Source organism: Populus trichocarpa, chromosome 6 (assembly GCF_000002775.5).
Source record: "Populus trichocarpa isolate Nisqually-1 chromosome 6, P.trichocarpa_v4.1, whole genome shotgun sequence".
Classification (NCBI taxonomy): domain Eukaryota; kingdom Viridiplantae; phylum Streptophyta; class Magnoliopsida; order Malpighiales; family Salicaceae; genus Populus; species Populus trichocarpa.
The window spans coordinates 27,080,622-27,105,006 of NC_037290.2; the positions used below are offsets into that span (position 1 = coordinate 27,080,622).

The 24,385-nt window shown below is 35.1% G+C and overlaps 3 protein-coding genes across 4 annotated transcripts; all 3 read left to right on the forward strand.

Annotated features, from left to right (window-relative positions):
• Positions 1-631: 631 nt before the first annotated feature.
• Positions 632-5,479, forward strand: LOC7485384 (uncharacterized). The gene is made up of 6 exons (XM_002317129.4): positions 632-865; positions 2,043-2,571; positions 2,667-2,816; positions 2,945-3,130; positions 3,617-4,239; positions 4,507-5,479. The coding sequence occupies exons 1-6, from the start codon at positions 632-634 to the stop codon at positions 5,176-5,178; spliced, it is 2,394 nt and encodes a 797-aa protein (XP_002317165.4). The 3' UTR covers positions 5,179-5,479.
• A 2,557-nt stretch (positions 5,480-8,036) lies between these two features.
• LOC18102897 (ankyrin repeat-containing protein At5g02620) lies at positions 8,037-10,856 on the forward strand. The gene is made up of 4 exons (XM_024581714.2): positions 8,037-8,645; positions 8,803-8,940; positions 9,276-9,820; positions 10,051-10,856. The coding sequence occupies exons 1-4, from the start codon at positions 8,102-8,104 to the stop codon at positions 10,732-10,734; spliced, it is 1,911 nt and encodes a 636-aa protein (XP_024437482.1). The 5' UTR covers positions 8,037-8,101; the 3' UTR covers positions 10,735-10,856.
• Positions 10,857-11,965: 1,109 nt separating this feature from the next.
• On the forward strand, positions 11,966-23,284 carry LOC7485386 (ankyrin repeat-containing protein At5g02620). Of its 2 annotated transcripts, none has more exons than XM_052454027.1 (4): positions 11,966-12,775; positions 21,250-21,387; positions 21,576-22,129; positions 22,461-23,284. In XM_052454027.1, exons 1-4 carry the CDS (start codon positions 12,238-12,240, stop codon positions 23,109-23,111), a joined length of 1,881 nt encoding a protein of 626 aa, XP_052309987.1. In that variant the 5' UTR covers positions 11,966-12,237; the 3' UTR covers positions 23,112-23,284. The 2 variants fall into 2 exon arrangements, with proteins under 2 accessions (XP_052309987.1, XP_024437487.1); XM_024581719.2 differs by lacking the exons at positions 21,250-21,387; positions 21,576-22,129; positions 22,461-23,284 and adding exons at positions 12,900-13,037; positions 13,290-13,843; positions 14,152-15,082 and having other exon boundaries at positions 11,995-12,775.
• Positions 23,285-24,385: the final 1,101 nt, after the last annotated feature.

The window sequence follows — 24,385 nt, forward strand, 5'->3', positions numbered from 1 at the left end:
AGCTATAGCAGCATTCCAATAATTTTGTTAAAATGAATACCTAAAAAAGATTTTAGAGATCAATTCAAGAAAACACTACAAACTACAAGTTAGTGCTAAGTTAAAGTTAGGAAAGTTTTAGAAAAATCAAACAAACACAAGGAATATTCTAGAAATGAAAGAATGCTTGTCCACAGTTCAAAGAACTTTGGAATTTCTAGTGTATTAGCTAAGATTTCAGCAAGTTCTATGGCTGGAAGTTCGTTTAGATTGTTTCATTTAGATTGGTTAAGAAAGCTATAAATAGCCATGCAATCATCACTTGTAAGGTAAGCTAAAAACTATGTTAAGCTTAAAACTTTTGTCTAAAACTCCTCCTTGTATTATCTCTCATATCAACAAAGTTTTGCTTTTTACACATCCTTCAACCATTTCCAAATCACAACTAAAAATCTTAACTATCAAACTACTTTCATTTCAACCCCTAATCACTAAAATCTCCTAAAACTACCATCATCCTCTAACAGTGGTCAGAGCCCAATTGATTGTAAGTGGGCATTAGAGTCTATATGGCCACCACAAATTCATTACAATCTATCTCTATGCCACTTCCCATTTTAATGGTAGCAACTATGATTGTGGGGGGAAAAAAATGAAAACACTCTTCAGGTCTCAAAATCTTTGGGACATTGTTAAGAATGGATATGAGGAGCCAGAAAATATCTCTACTCTAGAAGAACACACGGAAGGAGTTAGAGGTGATGCTAGTGCCCTTTATTTGATTCAACAATCACTGGCTGATACAATTTTTCCTAGGATTACTGAAGCTTCAACAGCAAAGCAAGCATGGGATATATTGCAGAACGAGTTTCTCGGCGATTCTAAGGTATGCACCACTAGACTCCAAATACTACGAAGAGAGTTGGAAAATATTAAAATGAAAGATTCTGAGACTGTTAAAATTATCATGGAAGAATTAAAGTAGTTGTAAATCAAATGAGATCTGTAGGAGAAAATATTATTGATCAAAGGGTTGTTGAAAACTTTCTAGTCAATCTTACAAGAAAATGACTCTATAGTTACTACTATAGAACAATCAAAAGATTTAACAATTTTGTCAGTAGCTGAACTAATGGGTTCTTTAGAAGCACATGAGAAAATACTCAGTATTACGAAGAAGACTCTATTAAAAGTGCTTTTTAGTCTGAGCTTAATGTAAGGTCTCATAAATCTAAACATAATACTGAGAAATTAATGGATCTACAACAATTAATATTATATAATATTAAGTTAATGATTTCTTTGAGAACAATTAGTATCTTCACGAAAGCGCTTCCATGAATTAAGTTTGAGGCACTACGAGATCAACTTAGAATATCAATATTTAAGTGCATTAAGGATGAGTGTTAAATTATTAATGCACTTAAAAAGATTCTAGAGGTCAATTCTAGAAAATACTACAAACTACAAGTTAGTGCTAAGTTAAGTAGGAAAGTTCTAGAGAAATCATACAAACACTAGGAATGTTCTACGAAAGAAAGAATTCCCATCCACAATTCGATTCTTGGAAGTTCTATGGGTGGAAAGTTTGTCCAAATTTTTCCATTGAGGTTGGTTAAGAGGGCTATAAATAGCCATGCAACCATCACTTGTAAGGTAAGCCAAAAACTATGTTAAGCTCAAAACATGTTTTCCTAAAATTCTTCTCCTTTTATTATATCTCTTATCAACAAAGTTTTTGCATTGCATCCTTCAACCATTTCCAAACTATAAACTAAATTCTTCTTTTATAACTAAAAACCTTAATTATCAAATTATTTTCATTTCAATCCTTAATCACTAAAACCTCTAAACTACCTCCTAAACTACCATCATCTGCTAACACATTTCCATTACTAAAAGTATGTACTTGCAGTTCTCTTTGAGTGATAAATTTGTTTTCCATTATATATTAATCGGTATTGTGGGTTAATATAAATTTGCTTAGGATTTCACTTAACAGTATAATTAGCTTTGAGTTGAGATTGTTCATTAACAATAGTTACTTACATAATTTTATGTAGATAGCACCTGAGATAGAACTGGAAGCACCTTATGGGGCAGCCATGAATGGATACTGGCAAAGCATGATTGACTTCTATCGGGAACATTTCGAAAAAATCGGCTGTCCAGTTACGCCCTCTAAGGATACTGGACTTCATCTAGCTGTGCACAGCAAAAAAGAGCAACCACTTAAAGCTTTACTTGAAATCATGAAGGAAAGAGAATTACCTGTAACTGAGGAAGAATTTCTCGAGAAAAGAAACGAATTTGGAAATACGGCTCTTCACGAGGCAACCATCTATGGCAATTACGAGGCTGTAAAGCTCTTGGTAGAACGTTGTCCAGAACTAATTAGGAAAGCAAATCAGTTCGGTGAAACCCCATTGTTTACAGCAGCTGGATTTGCTACGACAGCAATAGTGGAGTTTTTAATCGGATCCAAACGAGAACAATGCGTGGATAATAATGGCTCCCTATTATCAATTCACAAAAAGCGATCGAAAGATGTCCTGTCCATCCTTAGCGCTGCTATCATAGGGCAAAACTTTGGTAACAATTCCTCTCTTTATAGAATTCTCAAATTTAAAAAGTATACATATATAAGATATTGAATAATTTTTGTCTTCCTAATTTCATGAATGCAGAAACAGCTTTACTGTTGCTAGATCTGGATAAATCGCTCGCCAGCATGAAGGACAAAAATCAAATATCTACTCTTCAACTTCTAGCTGAAATGCCAAATGCTTTTGAGAGTGGATGTCCTATGGGCATATTTGAAGGACTCATCTACTGTTGTATGCCTACTCCAACCACATTATGAGACCTTACAATATTGCCTACATATTCCTGTTTGAATACCATGGACATACACACGCGCGCGCGCGCATATATGTAATAATTTGAACTCTAAATTATGTTGCAGGCCTTCCTGTTCCACGTCCCTGCGAGGTAAAATCAAAGGTAAAATCAACGGTAGAAAGTTTCCGCCGGGCAAGGAAGGAGGTGGGAGATCTTGAGAGCGGTCGGGGGAGGAACTCAGGAGATCTGGGGAGTGTCTCGAAGAGGAATCAAAGAGGCGGCCTCCTCAACTATTTAAAGATCCCTGAAGGTATTATTGAGCTACCTTTATAAATCGAGATTAGATCCAGTTCTCCAATGCAATGAAACACATTTCATTCATGTCAACATTAAGGAATCATAAGAATTGAGCTACCTTTATATATCGAGATTAGATCATAAGAATTTGAAATTTAATTCATGGCTTGACCCAGTAAAGAGGTTTTGGTTCACATCCTATATTTAGATGCTTACGCAAATAATCCTTGTGAGTCATCAGAGATAGAGCCTCTTCCTAAAAGAAATATATATATAAAAAATATATATGTGGCTCACTTTTATAGTGACACGACTTAGATCCTTTTCTTCTACTATCCAATTTCTTCTTTTGTTGTTGTTTTGTTTTCTATATGATAATTTAGCATGTCTCTATTTTTTCACCTTTTACTATCATTATTAACATTTCTTTCCATTTCATAATAATGTCTAGCTCTCATCGATGTTTAATTTCATTCCCTTTCGCACGAGCATGATGTAGGATGTTGGCTAGAAAGAATCTGGAACCTGAAAAGAAAGCATGTATTTGCTTATACTTTCGCCGCAAGCCTAATAGAGAAAGATGAGTCATTGAAAAGTGTCACCATAACAGAGGAAGACCAAAATAAAGAAGAAGAAGGTGAAGAAGAGCAAGAAATGTGTGGGAAAAAAATTAAAAAAGGAGAAAAAACTTCTGAAATCACTAGCAATGCAAAAGAAACTGAAAGAGCAGAAACTTCTGAAATCACTAGCAATGCAAATGGCACTGAAAGATCAGTACTATCGACATTGTCATCATTAACTAAAAAAAAGGAGATCCCATTGTTTACTGCAACTAGAAGGGGAATACAAGAGATTGTGAAGCTGAAAATAAAACTACATCCTCATGCTATTGACCAGCGCGATGAAATGAATCGGAGCATTTTGGATGTGGCCGTCATGTATCGCCAGAAAAAGATCTTTGATATTGTGAAGGAAAAGGAAATACCAATGGCTAGAATGCGTCGAGTTGTTGATAAAAGCGGAAACACATTGTTGCACCATGTTGCAGATATGAAGAAAAACAGTGGAGTAACCAAGCCTGGGCCTGCACTCCAACTTCAGGAGGAGTTGAAATGGTTTGAGGTGAGCCCTTTTCATCCCTTGGTCTTTACTTGATACAAGTTTTACAGAAACCGTTAAACGGTAAAAGGATTCCTCTCCAAGACGCGAGTAATAAAACTCGAACTTAATTAAGACATCAGGCTGAACTAGTTCTCCTAACCAACTACTTAAGGAAAAACTTTAATATTATTCACAAAAAAAAAACTATCTGCGCTCTAGTAATAACATTTCTGTAATTCGTAGTTTTATTTAGCACTAACAATCATATTTATCTCCCAATTATTGCAGCGAGTGAAAGAGGAAATTCCTCCTCATTATGTCCCGCTTCTGAACAAAGATGGAATGACTGCAAGAGAGTGCTTCGAAAATTCGCACGAGATGCAACTGAAACAAGCACAAAAATGGATCAAGGAAACAGCTCAGTCTTGTTCAACTGTAGCTGCACTTGTTGCTACTGTTGTCTTTGCTGCTGCCTATACTGTGCCCGGAGGTTCTGATGAAAAAGGCAAGCCCAACTTCATCAACTCTCCCTATTTTCTGATTTTCACTGTCTCTGATGTTGTCTCCTTAGCAAGCTCCTTGACTTCGCTTGTGGTGTTTCTCTCTTTGCTGACCTCTCCATTTGAGCTACAAGAATTCCACATCTCTCTTCCTCGAAAACTTGTTGTTGGCTTCTCCTTCCTCTTCTTTTCTGTGTTAACGACCATGCTATCCTTTGGCGCAACAATTTTGATACTCATTCAGACAGAGAGGAGGTTGACAACATTACTCCTTTCCATTGCTTCATTCCTTCCTGTCTTAATATTTGGAATATTGCAATTCCGTCTGTACGTCTCCTTTATGGGCTCTACATTCAACATTCTCAAGAAAAACTGGATAGCTCATCTATCGTTTCTTGGCCCTTGCCTACAATGGAGGGAAAAGCTCGGTCCCAAGAAGAAGGAAAAAAGCTCGAATTGATTAATATTGGAGACTAAAGTGGCACAGAGGTTTTTCCTTTTTATTGTTGGTTTGCACCTCTACTATAGATCACTATATATTGAGTGTTACAGAATGTTTGATTGTTCAATTTCGTGATATTTATGAGGTTGCGCTATCTTCAATGATGGCCTTAGAAGTCAGTATGTGTTATATATAGTGTGTAATAGGTTCTGGTATGAAGTTAGGACTAAAATGTTGCTTCAATCGGTTACTTGTAGTAAAATTGGGTGTAAGTTTATGGTTATTATTATTAATGGATATCTCTCTTCGATTTTCTCAATCACCTACAAGTTCGTTTTCTCAATCAGCTTGAGGGGGACTATTTATTGTCTTCCACGGCACTACTAGGCTGCAGTTGGCTTGATCTCAATGTTGATCGGACGGTTCTAATGGATTAATCTTTGTTGTAGTGTGGGTGATATATATGTACTAGCAGCTTGGTATACCGGGTTAAGAAGATTGTTTTAAGGATTGAGATGAATTTGAATTTTAATGTGGGAAGCTTATTAGATTTTATTAAATTAAGGATACAGAATTAAATACTATTAAATTTAATGATAAAAATATTTTTGATATTTTTTAAATTGTTTTGAAACTAGCGCGAAGAAAAACTAAAAACACCTGAATAGTATTAGCATCACTTTTTTTTCTTTTGTTTTTTCCTCACCTTTTTCTATAGCCATTGACTAGGGGACACAGGTCATTTTTAAGCAGGAGACACGGGTCTGTCCGGAGAAAAAACATTTCACCTGCCTCAACTGCACCAACGACTATAATAAATATTTATGCATTATTAATTTGTTTTATCAAAAATTTAATTTCAAACACCAAAACAAATTTGGACCGATATCAACAAGGTGAATCGGGGGTTTTGATCGAAAATAATAATTTTGATCTAAAATAGTTTAAAACTCAATTTTTATCTCGGTCAACATAGTTTAACTTGTATAAATCCGGTGTACTCGGTTTTAATGAAAATGACAATTTTGATCTAAAACAGCTTGAAACTCAATTTTTACCTCGGTCAACATGGTTTGACCCGTATTGACCCAGTGGACTCGGTTTTGATCGAAAATGACGGGTTTGACCTGAAACTCAATTTTCACCCCGGTCAACATGGTTTGACCCGTATTGACCTAGTGGACTCGTTTTGACTAAAAATGACGGGTTTGACTCGATGGGCTCATTTTTCATGGAAAAGGGTGGTTAACTTGAGAAAAATATTTTTGTGAATTTTAAATTTTCTTCTTTTTTTTGGATTTTTATGAATAATAATAAAAATAAAATAACATTTGAAGAAAATTTGGATAATCTAAAATTGAGTTATTACAAGCATGTTGAATCTTCTATATGCAATGCTTATATTATTGAAAAGATCTCAATATTTATCTAAAATCCTCAACACGTACTAAAAAAAGTGAGATTTTGAATAGTCAAATGTAGATCTGCTATAATTATATGGGGATCTACGACTAACATATTATATAGATAGCCTAGCATATATATATATATATATATTTATGGATCAGTAGGACATAGCTAGGTCTAAGAAAAGGTTTGATCACACCAAATAAAAAAATGACATTAAAAAACTATAATTTTTTTATCTAACTATTAAATCAGGTTTAAATATTTCTAGAAGATTTATGAGAGTCGATTCTATAAGAAGCTTAACTTGTTATAACTAGATGAACTATAAAAGACTTTAAAATTAGGTCATGGAGACGTTGTTGAGCCTATTCTATTATTTTTCCATGATTTTTTTAGATTTTATGTTTTTTTAATTTTTTGATAGGTTTTCTCTTTTTTTTTTTTAGGGATTATGATTTTCTTTTCTTACTAAGGTCGGTCTCATGATGTTTATTTAAAGACTTGTAAGGCATAACTCATTAGCCTTTGTTTTTATAAATAAGACTATGACTTAGTTATAGTGGGATAACCCTATTTTGTCCAATCTCTTTCTTTCTTGCTTTTTATTTTCTTATTACATCAGTAGCATTTGGAGCTACAATACTCATAATGATATATAACTAGGAAAGTTGGGCATCTTTGCACTCTCTTAATATTTCACTCTTTATTCATCACTGACAGAAAATTTCAAGTGCTTGCTCGAGAATATTCCTCTCGCTAAACGTTTTCTAGCCATACCCTTGAAGATCTCAAAATCTTTTTCAAATGTTGCCAGGTCTAAGCCTCGAGTCCAACATTCCAAGAATATTAATCCACATGTAATGCTACCTTACAAGCTTCCATTTTTCGCCCATTAAAATGTGATGCCTTGCAATTTACTATTAATCCACAGCTCAGTGCGCTATGCGTCTGGAATTACATTGGCAGCCTGATACGTGCTGCCGTGCTGGCCCTATTCTGAAGAACAAAAGTGTTGCATATAGTATAGAATATAGTTAAATCAAGATGTAAAGCTAAGCGTGGAACGCGCCATTGCAGTAATGAAATTAAAGAAAGAATTTGTACTATGTAAGCAAAGATTATTCCTAATTAGCTGTAAAGCATGACGTGCAAAACGTGCTGCTTTTGGATGGGATTGCACTAATGAAAAAAAGGATGGACAAAGATAGTGCTAAAATTCTATCAAAGACTTCCATATAAAAAAAAAAGTATTCGATTAAGGGATAAAGCAGGTTTCTATCATCGAAGTGATGTTTCACCAAGACAATTACTCTTTGAAAAGTACGACCCAGCATTTACATTTATTGTAATAAAAAGCTAGGTACTTTGTGTATTGGCCGATATGGACAAGATTAGGTGTAGAAAAAGCGAGATTTTGACATAAAATGGGCAGAGCTATTCATTATTGAGGGCTAGAACAACAATATTACTTTGTCTTCAAAATCAAAGGATAATAAGGCCAAAAAAGAGAGAAGCCACCTCCCTATTCAGGATGTTTCAGCCACTGATGGGTTCCTGCAATGCTGATGTTCTTGATACCAAACAGAAAATCAATGGACGTCTGTACAAGGCTCTAGTGACATGCAACAAGAAGGATGTTGTAGATCTCTGCCAAAGAATTTCAGATCATGCATTGCACGTAATAACAGTGAATGATGATACTGTTCTCCACATGGCTACGTATGCTAAAGAAGCAGCCTTGGTGGAAAGATTACTAGATGAGTTGCCTGATCATCATGTCGACAAGTTGACCCGACAAAATCGAGTGGGAAACACAATTCTCCATGAGACTGCCACTAGCAACCATGCGATATCTGTTGCAGATAAACTGCTAAAGAGAGCCCCCGGACTGTTAGGTATGCGCAACCACAATGGGGAGACGGCTCTGTTTCGTGCAGCTCGGTACGGAAAAACTGATATGTTCAACTTTCTAGCTGCTAAAGTCTCTGGATATGACGAAGCAGGTCTGCAATTTTATGTTCAGAGAAGTGATAAAACCACTATCCTCCACATTGCAATTCTTTCTGAACACTTCGGTAAGCATTATAAATCACAAGTTCATTTCTTGGGCACTTCTGTATGTTATGTTTGGTGGAATTAAATAAAATCTCAATTCTGAGGCATGCTGAAGTTTTTATTTTGCTGCTCTAAAACAAAAACTTCTCTCTGGTACAATTTTAATGAAAAAAACAGATTTGGCATACCAAATTGCATTGGACTACAGACATTTAATCAGCGAAAAAGACGGTGATGGGATGACGAGTCTTCAACTTCTTTCATGCAACCCGTCAGCTTTTAAACAAGAGCCTGAAGATGGATTCATCAAGTTAGGTATGTATACAAGATCACTTCCATTTTGCTAATCACCTTGAGAACAGCTAATACTATAGTGCACTTCTTTCTTGTCAAGATTATGACACTTGAACAATCCTTCCTTTATTTTCATATAGGAATAAAGTGCTGCAAATTTCCTTCTTTTCTCTGAATTTTCGTACTTGAAATAATAAGATTCTCGTACAGTTGTACATAGGTTAATCTTCTTACAGTCATGTATGTTCCATCTTTCTGCAAAATAATTCATCCTTTTAGATAATTTTTATTTATGTTGTGTTCAAGAGCCTAAAGTTAGGTATGTATGTTGCTGACTTGCTTTATTCCTTGGATAGCTAAATCCTGTTGCAGTACAGCTTGGCAGGAGAAGGTTCAAAATCAGAAGGATAAATATAAATCAGCTGTAGAGCTTGCCAAGCTTTTGTCTAGAAATGATACCTCATGGGAAGTTACTTATTCTAGCATTGACCAGAGCAAGCCTAAAATACACAGATATGGAGAGATAGGTGGGCAAGAAGGGATGTCTTTGGCTGCTAGAATTCCTGAGAGAATGGATGATGTTGGTGAAACTCCTTTGATTTTGGCTACCAAGTCAGGCATTGTGGAGATAGTGGAAGAAATACTCAGGCTTTACCCTCAAGCAGTTGAACATGTTGACGACGAAGGTCGCAATGTGTTGCATGTGGCAATCAAATACAGAGAGTTAAAGATTTTCGAGCTTGTGACGAAAATGGAAGTGCCCATGAAGAGACTGGTAAGAAAGATTGATAACGAGGGGAATTCTATTCTGCACACTGTTGGTATAAAGAGAAAGGATTTTGTATCTGAGAAGATGGAAGGCCCTGCATTCCTATTACAAGAAGAGTTGCTATGGTTTGAGGTGCATTTTTAGACTTTTAGCATCAACATATGATTCACACACGGACATATTTTTTAGAATGCTGCACTAATCTTGAATCTTTAAGCAAATGAAACAAACTTGAGGAATTTGCATTGCATTTCCACATACTGTAGAAAAGAAGAAAGAAAATATTAATGGTCTAATGCTTATTTTCTTTGGAAAAATTCAGTGATTGACATGTCTGTTTTTTATTGCGTGCGAGAATACAGCGAGTCGAAAAAGTCACTCCACCTCATTTCATAAGCCACCATAACAGTCAGAACCTCTCTGCAGAGTGTTTGTTTATTACTGCAAACTCTGAACTTCGCAGCTCAGCGAAAGAATGGATGAAGAGCACCGCAGAAGGATCTTCGGTTGTGGCTGTTCTGATTGCTACAGTCGCCTTTGCAGCAGCCTACACAGTTCCAGGAGGTCCAAATCAGAGCACCGGTGTTCCTGTCCTCGTTAATAAACCGTTCTTTGTGGTTTTCACTGTCTCGGACGTACTATCTCTTACCTTTGCTTTGACATCAGTTGTGACATTTCTCTCCATCCTCTCATCGCCATTTCGATTTAAAGATTTCAAGCATACCCTTCCCAATAAGTTGATGGCAGGCTTCACATTTCTGTTCCTTTCCGTGGCTATGATGATGGTAGCATTTGGATCAACAATCTTTCTGACGATATACAATAAGGAAAATTGGGCTAAAGTTACTCTATACACAGTCTCTTTTATCCCAGTTTGCATCTTCGCGCTATCTTATTTTCCTCTATATTCCTCACTATCAAAAACTTACAAATATTTGCTCGAAAACTTTCCTCTAACTAAACTTGTTCTATCCAAACCTTGTATGATGATGTCCAAATGTTTAAAATGTTGTCAAGTCCAAACCTCAGAGTCCCACATTCCATGAAATACCCTACATGGATGATAATATGTATTAATGTTAACATTGTGCAGCAAGTTATTGAGTTGTTGATAATTGTAAGGATTTCAATAATCATATTTAAACCAATTTATGATGAGTGAAGACTATCCTTGTTGGTGATCCAGGTAAACGTAGATGGAAGCAACACAAGCAGGAAGCTTGCAAAGAATGAAGCTTAGATTTATTACTAATATATTGTAATTGGATTTGTTTCCAATCTTTCTTTTTTTTTAATTTTCTTAAAATTCATTGTGTTTCTCTCCGTTATTATCTGAATGGTTGTTTCATTAATAAATCAATCGATTATTATAAAAAAAAAAAAATCAACACCAATAATTAAATAACCAACAGAGAGTGATATTGTTGATCAATGCAGCTCCTTTAAGTTGAATTGATCCTGGCCTGGTGCTGCATCTGGTTCTTCTATCTATTTTTGCAAACTAAAACAGGATGACTTGTGCCTAAAATTTTGATTTCCAGTGAGCAACTTATGCCTGATCATCATGTTTAGTCAGCTATACCTGTTGCCAATCTGCTGCACCATTTGGCTCTCTTGCTACTGAATTTGTGTCATGACTACATGTGTTTAATTAGATTATACTTAATGTTGATTATTGGGTTAAATTTGGTTCACCCATATAGAGGGATATAACTTATATTAAAAGGATGTTTCATTTTAAAAAATAATATTTTTTTTATTTTCTAAATTAACTTGATAAAATTTATAAAAATATTTATACTATGAAATATCTATTTGATTCTAATAATAAGTAGCAATGAAGTAATTCATCTAACGTTAAGAAAACGAATTCTCCAATACGTTTCCTTTAAATCTACACTCAATTCAATCAAACTGCAGGATGTGGGCCTTGGGGATAGTTTTTCACTGAGGGAAGAAAGTTCGACTTCGTCCCTCGGATTAGATGCTAATATACTACTATAGGCAAAGCTAAGATTATTCCCATTTAACTATGAGTTGTAAGCCTGGCGTGCATAACATGGGAATGTTTATGACACTGCACTAATGAAACAGAATTAGTGACAAAGTAGGAATTTAATTCCATGAATCAACGCAAAGGTTATTCCACATTCCACATTCCACTAAACATGGAGAAGCACCAGCTAAAGGCATATATAAAGCAAGGTTCATTTTCAATAAAGTGCCAATTAGCACATGAAGCAAAACTATATAGCTAGTTAGTGATCATAACTGTGCAATAATAATCAAGGAAAAGTTCAAGATTCTAACTCTACCACAAGTAAAGATGATTGATAATCCAAATGCAGTCATGAAGTCAAAAGCTCTGGATACAGCTTTAGAATAGGAGAGATAGCTAGAATATTATACTTTGTAAGTGTACTCGTCAAGATTAACAGGATCCTGTTGCATGATAGTAGAATTCTGATATAAAGGAGAAGGTTATTATTGAGGATTGGCATAGCGATTTTTTTTTTTTTTCAAGCAAAAAATTACCCTCTCCCTTCTACATGGAACCCTTGATGTCTCCTGGTACCATTGAAATCGATCATAAACAGAAAATAAACGGAAACTTGTACTATGCTCTCATGAAAGGAAACAAGAATAGAGTTGCAGAACTCTGCCAAAAAATTCAGGATCATGCATTGCACGTAATAACAGTAAACGACGATACAGTACTTCACATGGCTACATATGCCAAAGAAGCATCCCTGGTAGAAAAATTACTAGATGAGTTGCCTGACCATCATCTCGACAAGTTGACTCGCCAAAATCGTGTAGGAAACACAATCCTCCATGAGACTGCCACAAGCAACCATACTGTTGCTCTTGCAGATAAACTTCTGAAGAAAGCCCCTGGATTGTTAGGCATGCGCAACCACAATGGGGAGACGGCTCTCTTTCGTGCGGCCCGGTATGGAAAAACTGATATGTTCAACTTTCTAGCTGCTAAAGTCTCTGGATATGATGAATCTGGTTTGCAATTCTATGTACAGAGAAGTGATAAAACCACTATCCTTCACATGGCCATTCTTTCTCTGCATTTTGGTAAGCATTGTCAATTATAAATTCATTTCTTCCCCCCATCTGCAAGTCAATTTTGTTTCAACATATGAAGTTGATATTCTGATGCTGAAATGTTTTCTTTCATACAAATTACGTTGGACTACAGATTTGGCATACCAAATTGCGTTGGACTACACGCATTTAATTGGCCAAAAAGATGCCGATGGTATGACTGGTCTTCAGCTTTTATCATGCAACCCATCAGCTTTTAAACTAGAGCCTGAAGAAGGATTCATTAATTTAGGTATGGAAGTATGATCCTTACCCTTCCAGTTTTCACTGAATCAGTGAAACCAATGTGATTATGGCACTTCTCATATAAAAAAAAATGTAACATTCTTAGATTTTTTTATTATAGTTTCCCTTCTTTTTCTGTCATTCCTTTTAACAACCATGATGTAACTTGCCTTGTTTCTGCATAAAAAACTCATTCTTACATTACATCACAGAATTTATATGCAACTAACCATTTGCGACTAACTTATTTTCTTGAAAGCAAAATCATATGGAAGTTCAGTATGGAGAGAAAAGGTTCAAAAGCAAAAACAACTGCATAGATCAGCTGTGGAGCTTGCCAAGTTTTTAGTCAGAAAAGATACCTCCTGGGAGCTTACGTATTCTAGCATCGACCAGAGCAAGCCTAAAATCCATAAGTACGGAGAAAGGGGAGGCCAAGAACGGCAAGAAGTACATTTGTCTAATAAAATTCTAGACAAAGAGGAGAGTCTTGGAGAAACTCCTTTGATTTTGGCTACAAAGTCAGGCTGTGTGGAGATTGTTGAAGAAATACTCAAGCTATATCCCCAGGCAGTCGAACACATTGATGACGAAGGGCGCAATGTATTGCATGTAGCAATCAAATACCGCCAAAGGAAGATTTTCGAGCTTGTGAAAGGAATGGACGTGCCTATGAAGAGGCTGACAAGGAAGATTGATGGTGATGGGAATTCCATTCTACACACAGTAGGAAGGAAAAGAAAGGACTTTGTATCTGATGAGAAGATGGAAGGCCCTGCATTCCTCTTACAGGAAGAATTACTCTGGTTTGAGGTGCACTTTTTAGACTTTTCACTTTTACCTTCCTGCTATGCATACCTATCATTCACATAATTAACAGGCAAGCAAAATATTTTTTGACTGTCATCCTAATCTTGAATCCTGAAGCGGTTGGAGTAGACGTATTACAGCAATATGGTAGGGTGAGTTTACATAATAATTCATCTTAAAAAGTAATTTATGTATGATTTATATGAAGAAATAAATAAAAAAAATTAATGGTCTAATTCTATAATTATTTTCTTTAAGAAAACTTGATAGTTGATAGACATGTTCTCTTTGTTATCCATGTGAGAACGCAGCGCGTCAAAGAAGTCACTCCATCCCATTTCCTGAATCACCAGAACAATATGAAGCTCACTGCAGAAGGGTATTTCATTACTGCAAATTCTGAACTCCGTAATTTAGCCAAAGAATGGCTAAAGACCACTGCAGAAGGATGTTCTGTGGTAGCAGTTCTCATTGCCACCGTTGCCTTTGCTGCAGCCTACACAGTTCCAGGAGGTCCGAATCAGAGCACTGGTGTTCCTGTCCTCGTCAACAAACCATTCTTTGTGGTTTTCACTGTGACTGATGTACTCTCCCTTACGTTCGCTTTGACATCAGTTGTTACTTTCCTCTCTATCCTAACATCCCCGTTTCGATTTAAAGATTTCAAGCATACACTTCCTAATAAGTTGATGGTAGGCTTCACATTTCTGTTTCTCTCTGTGGCAATGATGATGGTAGCGTTTGGAGCAACAATCATTCTGATGATTTACAGCAAGGAAAGCTGGACAAAAATTACTCTATATGCAGTCTCCTTTATCCCAGTTGGCATCTTTGCACTATCTTATTTCCCTCTTTATCCATCACTATCAAAGACTTACAACTTGCTCCAGAAAATTCCCTTCATTAAACATATTCCAGCTATACCTTGGATCTCTTTCAAATGTTGTCGAGTCGAAACCACTGATACCCACTTTCCATGACATATCCGACACGTAATTATCCTACACTAATTAATCCTTTCCATTTTCTGAAATCTGATGCCTGGCTGTGTACGTAAAGGTTAGCACAAGTATTGGTCATTTGGTCCAATCTGTAAGCAACTACCACCATGGATGATTATAAGTATGATGTATATAAGAATGATGTGATGAGTTCTTGGTTTGTACATTGTAAGAATTCCAAATAATGCAATGTTCTGATATGTGCAATAAGTAACAAAGAAAGCCAGCAATTCTTGTAAAATGGGTGTTAATTTAACCACAGAGTTCTTGACACTGGTCCCCTCTTCTCTTATTCAGGAGGGACAGAACATTTTTCTTGAAACTTGGTCAGTTCAATATGCAAAATGATGAATCTAGTTATCTAAACTTGGCTAGCAATTCTGAACCCTAAACATCTAAAACATTGGTGCATTGAAACTTCAAGAGTCATTTCCAAGTGAATAGTTTGTTTACAAGTTCTATTCAAATATATAGTAATGATAGTTCAAGCATTAACTCCATGAGTGGGATCTGTAAAAACCACCTAGCACTGAATAATTCAACCTCCAATGTTGAATTATTTTTTAACTATTCTGACTAAGATTTTTTTTTATTTATTTATTTATGTGGGTGTTCGGGTCAGTTTGCGCGTACCACAACTAATCCCACGACCCACTGAACATCCTGCAAACCCAGTGAGCATGTAAAGCACCGCGGGGATAACAGACGTGCACAAGAAGGTTCGAACCCGGGTGCAGAGAAAGAGAACAAGTCCCTTCCCTTGCTAGGCCAATACCTCAAGTGCATCTGAATGAGATTTTGATAGTACTGTTGGTTGTAGCATTACAATAAATTTATGAAATTACCGCTATTCTCTTACTTTGTAAGACTGAACCTCCAATTTTGAAATTTTAGCTATGAATTAAATTTTTTTAGTATTTTTTTTATTATTTTGATATGTTATGTGAAAAATAAATATCAAAAAACTAAATTTAAAATTCATCATTCCACCTAAATAAATTAAATTATATACTAGCAAGGATGATGACTTGACTTGAACCCGATAAACACCCACCACTAACCAAATTTAGATGATTAGGTTTTAAGGTATGGATATTTTTTTTAAATCAAGTTCAAAATCCTTATTTTTAAGTTTTTACATATAACTAGATATTTGACTCGTGCTTTGTCATGGATTAGATATTTATTTTTCAAATAAAAAAATATATACACAACCTTTTTTAACATATTTTTGTAGTTATAAACAATTAAGTGAAAATCAAAAAGTTTATGCATACATGTAATTAAATATATCAAGAACTATGTGTGTTAATAATTGAAAAAAAAAAGCAATAACTAAAATTAAAAATAGAAAAATTAAGAGACAGATATGGATCAAAATATTTAATCTCGCAAGCCGTGACATTTATCCAGTTGTGTATGCTAAATTTATTTATTAAAATAATTTTTTATTCATGCAAACGATAATAGAAATAGAGACACAAATTAAATTGATTGAATAAAATAAAATAGAAAAAAACAAACACTATGCAATGTTGCACATATTAGAAATATTATCTCAAAATAAATTTTTTCATCTTCAAAAATAAATTTTGTCTATACAATAGATTAAAAATTATATATGAATCAGAAAAACTCTTCAAAATTTAAATGCATAACAAAAAAATAATCATTATTTAAAAGAGGTTCTTTAAACAAAATAAATGAGAGAATGGATATTAATCTAAATATAAATAAAAAATAGAGAAAAAAAACATATAAAAAAGCATTAATTTAAAAAAATAGAAAAAAAATAAAGGTTAGGCATTGTTGAGTCTAGCCCATTTCGTCAGAGCCCGCGCAACCGGGCAGACAACATCAAATTTTTTTGAAAAATAATCAAACAACACGTCATCTAATTTTCCTAGATTCCAGACATTGTAGTGGCCAAAGAATCAAGGCTTAAATATTTTTGACCCAAAACACCTTAGAAATCGTGATAAACTTATTTATGACCTCAAAAAACCAAAAACTTATCCCTAAAATCAAAATCAACCCAAAACCAAAAATCAAACCAATCTTAGATCTTTTTTTTCATGAACTTTAAGGGTAAAAAAAACTTAATATAAACTTCTCTCATCAAATGAAACCACTTGACACCAAAACATCGATCATTTTAGTGGTCTAAATCTATGTCAACGATATTTTTCTCTTACTATTGCTGAAATACAATGACCTTTCTCTCTCTCCTTTCTCAACCAAGAACTAATAAATAATAAAAATAAACTTTTTATATCAAAATTGAATTTGAAAAAAATTGAGGCACCGAAATCATATAATTTGTGTTATTTTTAAAGTTAAATAACCAAAGTATATCTTTCGTGAAACTTCTGGCACACTACTCATGTTTAGTGTGTTTTTAATTTTGATTTCTATTCTTTCAATTCCAATATTTTCTAAGAAATCTAAATTAATTGACCTTCAATTAAGATCAAATCTCCCAAAATAAATTTTTAAGGACCAAAATAAATTTTAAAAAAATAAACAGGGTTATTCATAGTGTTTTGTGAGTGGTGAATAGTTTCAACTGCACAATATTCACCAACACATTTTAGTTTTTAGATTAATTTAAATGTTGATAAACCTGGTTATTGTTTTTTTATATATATACTTAAACCAAACCTAAAAATACAGTCCAAAACCAAATAGCCTAAATTATCAAATTTAGCCTCCAAACCTATTACCCATTAACATTGAAGATTTAAACTAGGCCCAGCATGCATTGAAGTCCAGACAAAACGGCCCACGATTATTTATTGAAAAAGAAACGAATCAGCGTGAGGGACTTGGCAGTTTAAAGAAAGGAAAGACTTTGTTAAGCTTCCTACTGAAAGGGAGCACAGGTGCTGGCTAGGGCGGGAGCAAAGACAAACACTTTCCAAGCCATTCAGGGGAAGAAGAAGAGAAACTACACCTCTCAGTTCTGTACATTCTTTTCATTTATCTAATGATCATGAAAGATTAACTTCCTGGGATTCCATTCCCTAAATGAACATGCATGCTCAAGGGTGAACAACTTGCAACTCTATCCAAACTTCACAAGCAAAAATAGAATAAAGTCTTGATCTCACAAATATATGGTCTTGAGCTCTACTCGTACATGTTTATACACGAAGAAGGCATGGAATGACAAATACGTAATGATAATCTTCATGTGAAAACTGAATAATCATAAGAGACCATACCTGTTTTGCTGTAGACCAAGGTGGTCTTATGGAACCAAAAATCTACACCAAAAGGGAGAAGAATTAACGATCTGCCACTAGAGGAATGAAGATGTCGTCTGTCCCGTTGCACCCACCGAATCAACTTTTCTACTGTGGTTTCTTGCCCTCTCTGTTTTTCCCTCTGGTGATCCTCCTTTTTTTACTTTTTTGTGTTCCTTTTATAGGCGGGTGTTAATCCTTTTAAGAAAGGGGAAAAAAATCACTGCCTTTGTTAGTATCAAATCCTTGATGATAGCCCTGGAAATCAGCTTAGGTATTGGCCATTGATTCCTCTTAGCTTGATTCATCGAGAGAGTATCAAATTTTGAAAAATGGATCTTGCATAAGAATGGAAAGGCTGGGCTATAGTTCTTGATGAAAAGCTGACTGAGAGGGTATGTTTGACTCAAAATCTGTAGTAGATCCTCAGAATTAAAACCTGATTTCTTGTGCTACGATTGTAGAGGACACGTTTCTTTTGTTTTTGTGCCACCAAGAGATTCAATTAGGACCAAGATCAAGCTCTAATAATGCATGAGAGTCAGTTGTTCCAACGTCTTTTAATGCCCTGAATTTCTGCAGAATTTAGAACAAAACGGCGTCGTTTCTTTCAAATATTCATCATATGTTCTTCCCTCTTTCTATCAAAACGCATTGTTTCACTTTCACTTAATCTGAAACAGCGTCGTTTTCAGCCTTAATTATAATTAGGTTTTTCTAATTAAAATCAAATTAAACTTCTTATTTGTCCCTGCGTTTTAGCGTCATTTGTACTTCAGTCCTTGGCCTTTGGATTTTCCTAATTCAGGTCAATGTCACCTCTTTCTTCTTAATTTCTTTCAATTGCACCCTTAACCAAATTACAATATGTCCTATGATTTCTCCCTCTCTTTCATTTCTGTTTTGGTTCTTCAATTTTTCATTTTTAAATCAAATTAACTCTCAATTTCAATTTTCTTCTTCGATTAGACCCATATTGATCTTCTAAATTGGCAATTCTTTTCAAACTCATCTATGAATTTCATTTTCTTTTAATCTTAGCCAAATTAAATCAAATTAAGCCCTTTTATCAATTTCTTCTTCAATTAAGCCCTCAATTGTAGCCCAAAAATTCTCAAACTTAATTTTTGCTATGATACTCAATTATTGGTCCAATTTCAATCTCAGTTATGTATTTTTATTATTTTTTAACATACAAAAATTAAATAAAAAAAGCAAAAATAATGACATGATTAAAATTAATTAAATTTACTGAAAAGATATATTTTTTGAATTTTTTTAATTAATTAAAATATAAAAAAATTAAGGGTCAAAATTAGATTATAACAAAAATAATTAAACTCTACTCTCTCTTGTAGAAACATTAAAAAAAATCAAGAATCCCTGTACAAAACACTCCCCAGCACGTACTTTTATGTATTTTTTTAGGTTTTCAAGAATTATACACAAATTTTTCATGCATATAATTATATTTTTCTCTTTCTGTTCATTACTTTCTTCTCTTACATTTACTGAATTAATCATCGGAATATCCCCTGTCCTACCAGGAGACTGATGTTTCAAGAACAACCCATGGCCTGCGATACTATTCCCGGCCTGCCGTGTTCAAGTATATAGTTCCTTGACTGAAATTTTAAACAGAACTAAACGACGCCGTAGCTGGTTGGTGATCACTTCCATTGCACTCTATATATACTCCAAGCAGAAGTAAATGATGTCCCCATGGCTAGTTGGAAATAGATTTCAAGGACAATTTGTCATGAACGTGAAACACAAATATTGATTTTCTATGCTAGCTTCTTTAAAGTAGGATTATTCCAAAAGGAAAAGGCAAAGCAACGAATAATTTACTTTCTTCTTTTTTGCTTGTTCATTTTAGAAGCAAGAATGTGAATCTCGATTTCAAGCTTCAATATTATGGTTTAACAAATGCAATACATTTTTATAATGATCAATTAAGTTCCTGAGCTATAAAAAAACAGAGTAATTAATAATATATGCTTCTAAAAACGGATTAATTCGAAAATATCCCCACAAAAGGGGAGCTCATCAGCAAGAATTCACCAGAAAAGAATAGTGTATTTTAAGAGATCAATACAAAGTATTATTTAATTTTTTGAAATTAAAGAAATAAAAAGGTAAGATGGGTGGAAAACTATATAGCTAGTTAGTGATCATAACTCTCCAATAAATTAAGGACAAGTTCAAGATTCTAACTCTACCACAAGTAAAGATGATGGATAATCCAGATGCAGTCATGAAATCAATAGCTTCTGTCTACAGTTTTGGAAAAGGGGAGATAGCTTTCACATTTTTCATGAGTACTGAGGATATTATACCTTGCTCTCCATTCGTCTGCAGGTACTCCAATAGGGCATATCTGCGTAATCTTCAAGATAGCAGAATTCTGATATAAAGGAGAAGGTTGTTGTTGAGGATTGGAATAGCAAATTTTCTTCGTTTTTTTTTTTTTTTTTGGTTTCAAGGAAAACATTAACCACTCTCTTCTTCATGCTGCCCTTGATGTCTTCCCGTACTACTGAAATCGATCCTAAACAGAAAATAAACGGAGACTTGTACTGTGTTCTCATGGAAGGAAACACGAAGAGCGTTGCAGATCTCTGCCTAAGGCTTCAGGATCATGCATTGCACGTAATAACAGTAACCGACGATACAGTACTTCACATGGCTACATATGCCAAAGAAGCATCCTTGGTAGAACAATTACTAGATGAGTTGCCTGATCATCATCTCGACAAGTTGACTCGCCAAAATGGTGTAGGAAACACAATCCTCCATGAGACTGCCACAAGCAACCATACTGTAGCTGTTGCACGTAAACTTCTGAAGAAAGCACCTGGATTGTTAGGCATGCGCAACCACAATGGGGAGACGGCTCTCTTTCGTGCGGCCCGGTATGGAAAAACTGATATGTTCGACTTTCTAGCTGCTAAAGTCTGTGGATATGATGAATCTGGTTTGCAATTCTATGTACAGAGAAGTGATAAAACCACTATCCTTCACATGGCCATTCTTTCTCTGCATTTTGGTAAGCATTGTCAATTATAAATTCATTTCTTCCCCCCATCTGCAAGTCAATTTTGTTTCAACATATGAAGTTGATATTCTGATGCTGAATCGTTTTACTTACGTTGGACTATAGATTTGGCATACCAAATTGCATCGAAGTACGAACATTTAATTGGTCAAAGAGATGGTGATGGTATGACTGGTCTTCAGATTTTATCATGCAACCCATCAGTTTTTAAACAAGAGCCTGAAGATGGATTCATTAAGTTAGGTATGGAAGTATGATTATTGCACTTCTCATCTATAAATTCTTGGATTTTGTATTATAGCTTCCTTTCTTTTTCTGTCAGTCCTCTTAACAATCATGTAACTTGCCTTGTTTCTGCATAATAAACTCGTCCTCACATGACAGAATTTATATGGAATAAAAAATTTCCAATTAACTCATTTCCTTGAAAGCTAAATCTTGTGGAAGTTCAGCATGGAGGAAAAAGGTTCAAAAGCAAAAAAAAAAGTATAAATCAGCTGTGAAGCTTGCCAAGTTTTTAGTCAGAAAAGATACCTCCTGGGAGTGTATTTCTTCTGGCATCGACGTGATGAAGCCTAAAATTCATAAGTATGGAGAAAAGGGAGGGCAAGAACGGCAAGAAGGACATTTGTATAATACAATTCCAGACCAAATGGAGAGTCGTGCAGAAACTCCTTTGATTTTGGCTACAAAGTCAGGCTGTGTGGAGATTGTTGAGGAAATACTCAAAGCATATCCCCAGGCAGTTGAACACATTGATGATGATGGGAGAAATGTACTGCATGTAGCAATCAAATACCGCCAACTGAAGATTTTTAAGCTTGTGACACGAATGGAAGTGCCTATGAAGAGGCTGGGAAGGAAGATTGATAAGGATGGGAATTCCATTCTACACAACGTCGGAAAGAAATCGAAGGATGTTGTATCTGATGAGAAGATGGAAGGTCCTGCATTCCTATTACAGGAAGAGTTACTCTGGTTTGAGGTGCACTTTTTAGACTTTTCACTTTTACCTTCCTGCTATGCATACCTATCATTCACATAATTCACAGGCAAGCAAAATATTTTTTGACTGTCATACTAATCTTGAATCCTGAAGCAGTTTGACTAGACGTGTGGCAATATTACATTCCATTTACACACTTTATAGCGATATGGTAGCATGAGTTTACATAACAATCCATCTTAAGAAAATAATTTGTGACTGTTTTATAAGAAGAAAGATCTAAAAAAATTAATGGTCTAATGGTATATATTTTTTCTTTTAAAAGTTTTTTGAAAGATATGTTCTCTTTGTTATCCATGTGAGAACGCAGCGCGTCGAAAAAGTCACTCCATCCCATTTCCAGGGTCATCGGAACAATAAGATGCTCACTGCAGAAGGGTTTTTCTTTACTGCAAACTCTGAACTCCGCAATTTAGCCAAAGAATGGCTAAAGACAACAGCAGAAGGATGTTCTGTGGTAGCAGTTCTCATTGCCACCGTTGCCTTTGCTGCAGCCTACACGGTTCCAGGAGGTCCGAATCAGAGCACTGGTGTTCCTGTCCTCGTCAACAAACCATTCTTTGTGGTTTTCACTGTGGCAGATGTACTCTCCCTTACCTTTGCTTTGACAGCAGTCGTTACCTTCCTCTCTATCCTATCATCGCCGTTTCGATTTAAAGATTTCAAGCATATACTTCCTAATAAGTTGATGATAGGCTTCACATTTCTGTTCTTTTCCGTGGCTATGATGATGGTAGCATTTGGAGCAACAATCCTTCTGATGATATACAGTAAGGAAAGTTGGGAAAAAATTACTCTATATGCAGTCTCCTTTATCCCAGTTAGCATCTCTGCACTAGTTTATTTCCCTCTTTATTCATCACTATCAAAAACCTACAATTACTTGCTCAAGAAGATTCCCCTCATTAAACATATTCTAGCTATACCTTGGAAGATCTCCAAATCTTTGAAATGTTGTTGAGTCGAAACCACTGATACCCACATTCCATGCCCACATGCAATTATCCTACACTAAATCCTTTCCATTTTCTGAAATGTGATGCCTGGTTACGTACGTGTTAGCACAAGTATTGGTTTCTGTCTGTAAACAGCTACCCATGGATGATTACAAGTATGATCATAATTATGTGATTAGTTATTGGTTTGTGAATTTTAAGGATTCAAAAAATATAATATTCTGATGCGTACAATAAGTCACCGAGTGTTAACAATCTTTACTTTCAAGTGTTTGGGACTGCATTATTTTTACCAGCAGAACAGTGTGTGTGCGGGTTTACGTATGGCAGGGGAGTGTAGGAAAGTAGACAAGTTGATTGTGTTATTTGCCCTAATGCATCATAAAGGCAAATTAGCTGTTTCTAGTACTTTACCCATCACACACATCATAAACTTCATAATCCAAAGGACAAGAAAGCCAGCAATTCTTGTAACATGGGCGTTTATTTAACTACTGAGTTCTTGATACCGGTCCCCTCTTCTTCCATTCAAGATCAGTGACAGCACATTTTGCTTGAAACCTGGTAAGTGCAATATGCAAAATGATCATGAATCTAGTTATCTAAACTTGGCTAGCAATTCTAAACCCTTAACATCAAAAACTTTGGTGCATTGAAACTTCAAGAGTCATAATTTCCAAGTGAAAAGTTCGTTTACAAGTTCTATATATTCTATAAAGTAATGACAGTTCAAGCATTAACTCCATGACTGGGATCTGCAGAAACCACCTAGCACTGAATAATTCAACCTCCAACGTAGAAATTAAATGTTGTAAAGTAGTGAATCAAGATGATGAATAACCTTTTAACTATTCTGATTGAGGTTTGTATAGTACTGTTTGAGGTAGCATTACAACATACTTGGTAGGACTGAACCTTCCGAGCTGGTAACCATCCACCAAGAATGCTGACTACCAACGCTAACATCTAAAAACTTTATCAATATTGTCCATCATTGGAATTTACAGCATAAAAACAAATTGGTGCAAATTAACATCATGGAAAACTTCAAGTATAATTCGATGATCATAATCTTCAAAGTTCGTTGACATGTAATAACTCAACAGAATTTTTGGTTGGTGTCTCCTGCCTAGTAGGAATCACTTCTGGTGTGCTTGCTGCATTTTCAAGGATTGTGCCAAAGGCTGGGAATCAGTCGTGAATTTGAAGATGTTAAGATGTGTGGCATGAATTAAAAATCCTTGCTATATAAGAACTTTGCATTAAACAATTAATGGAA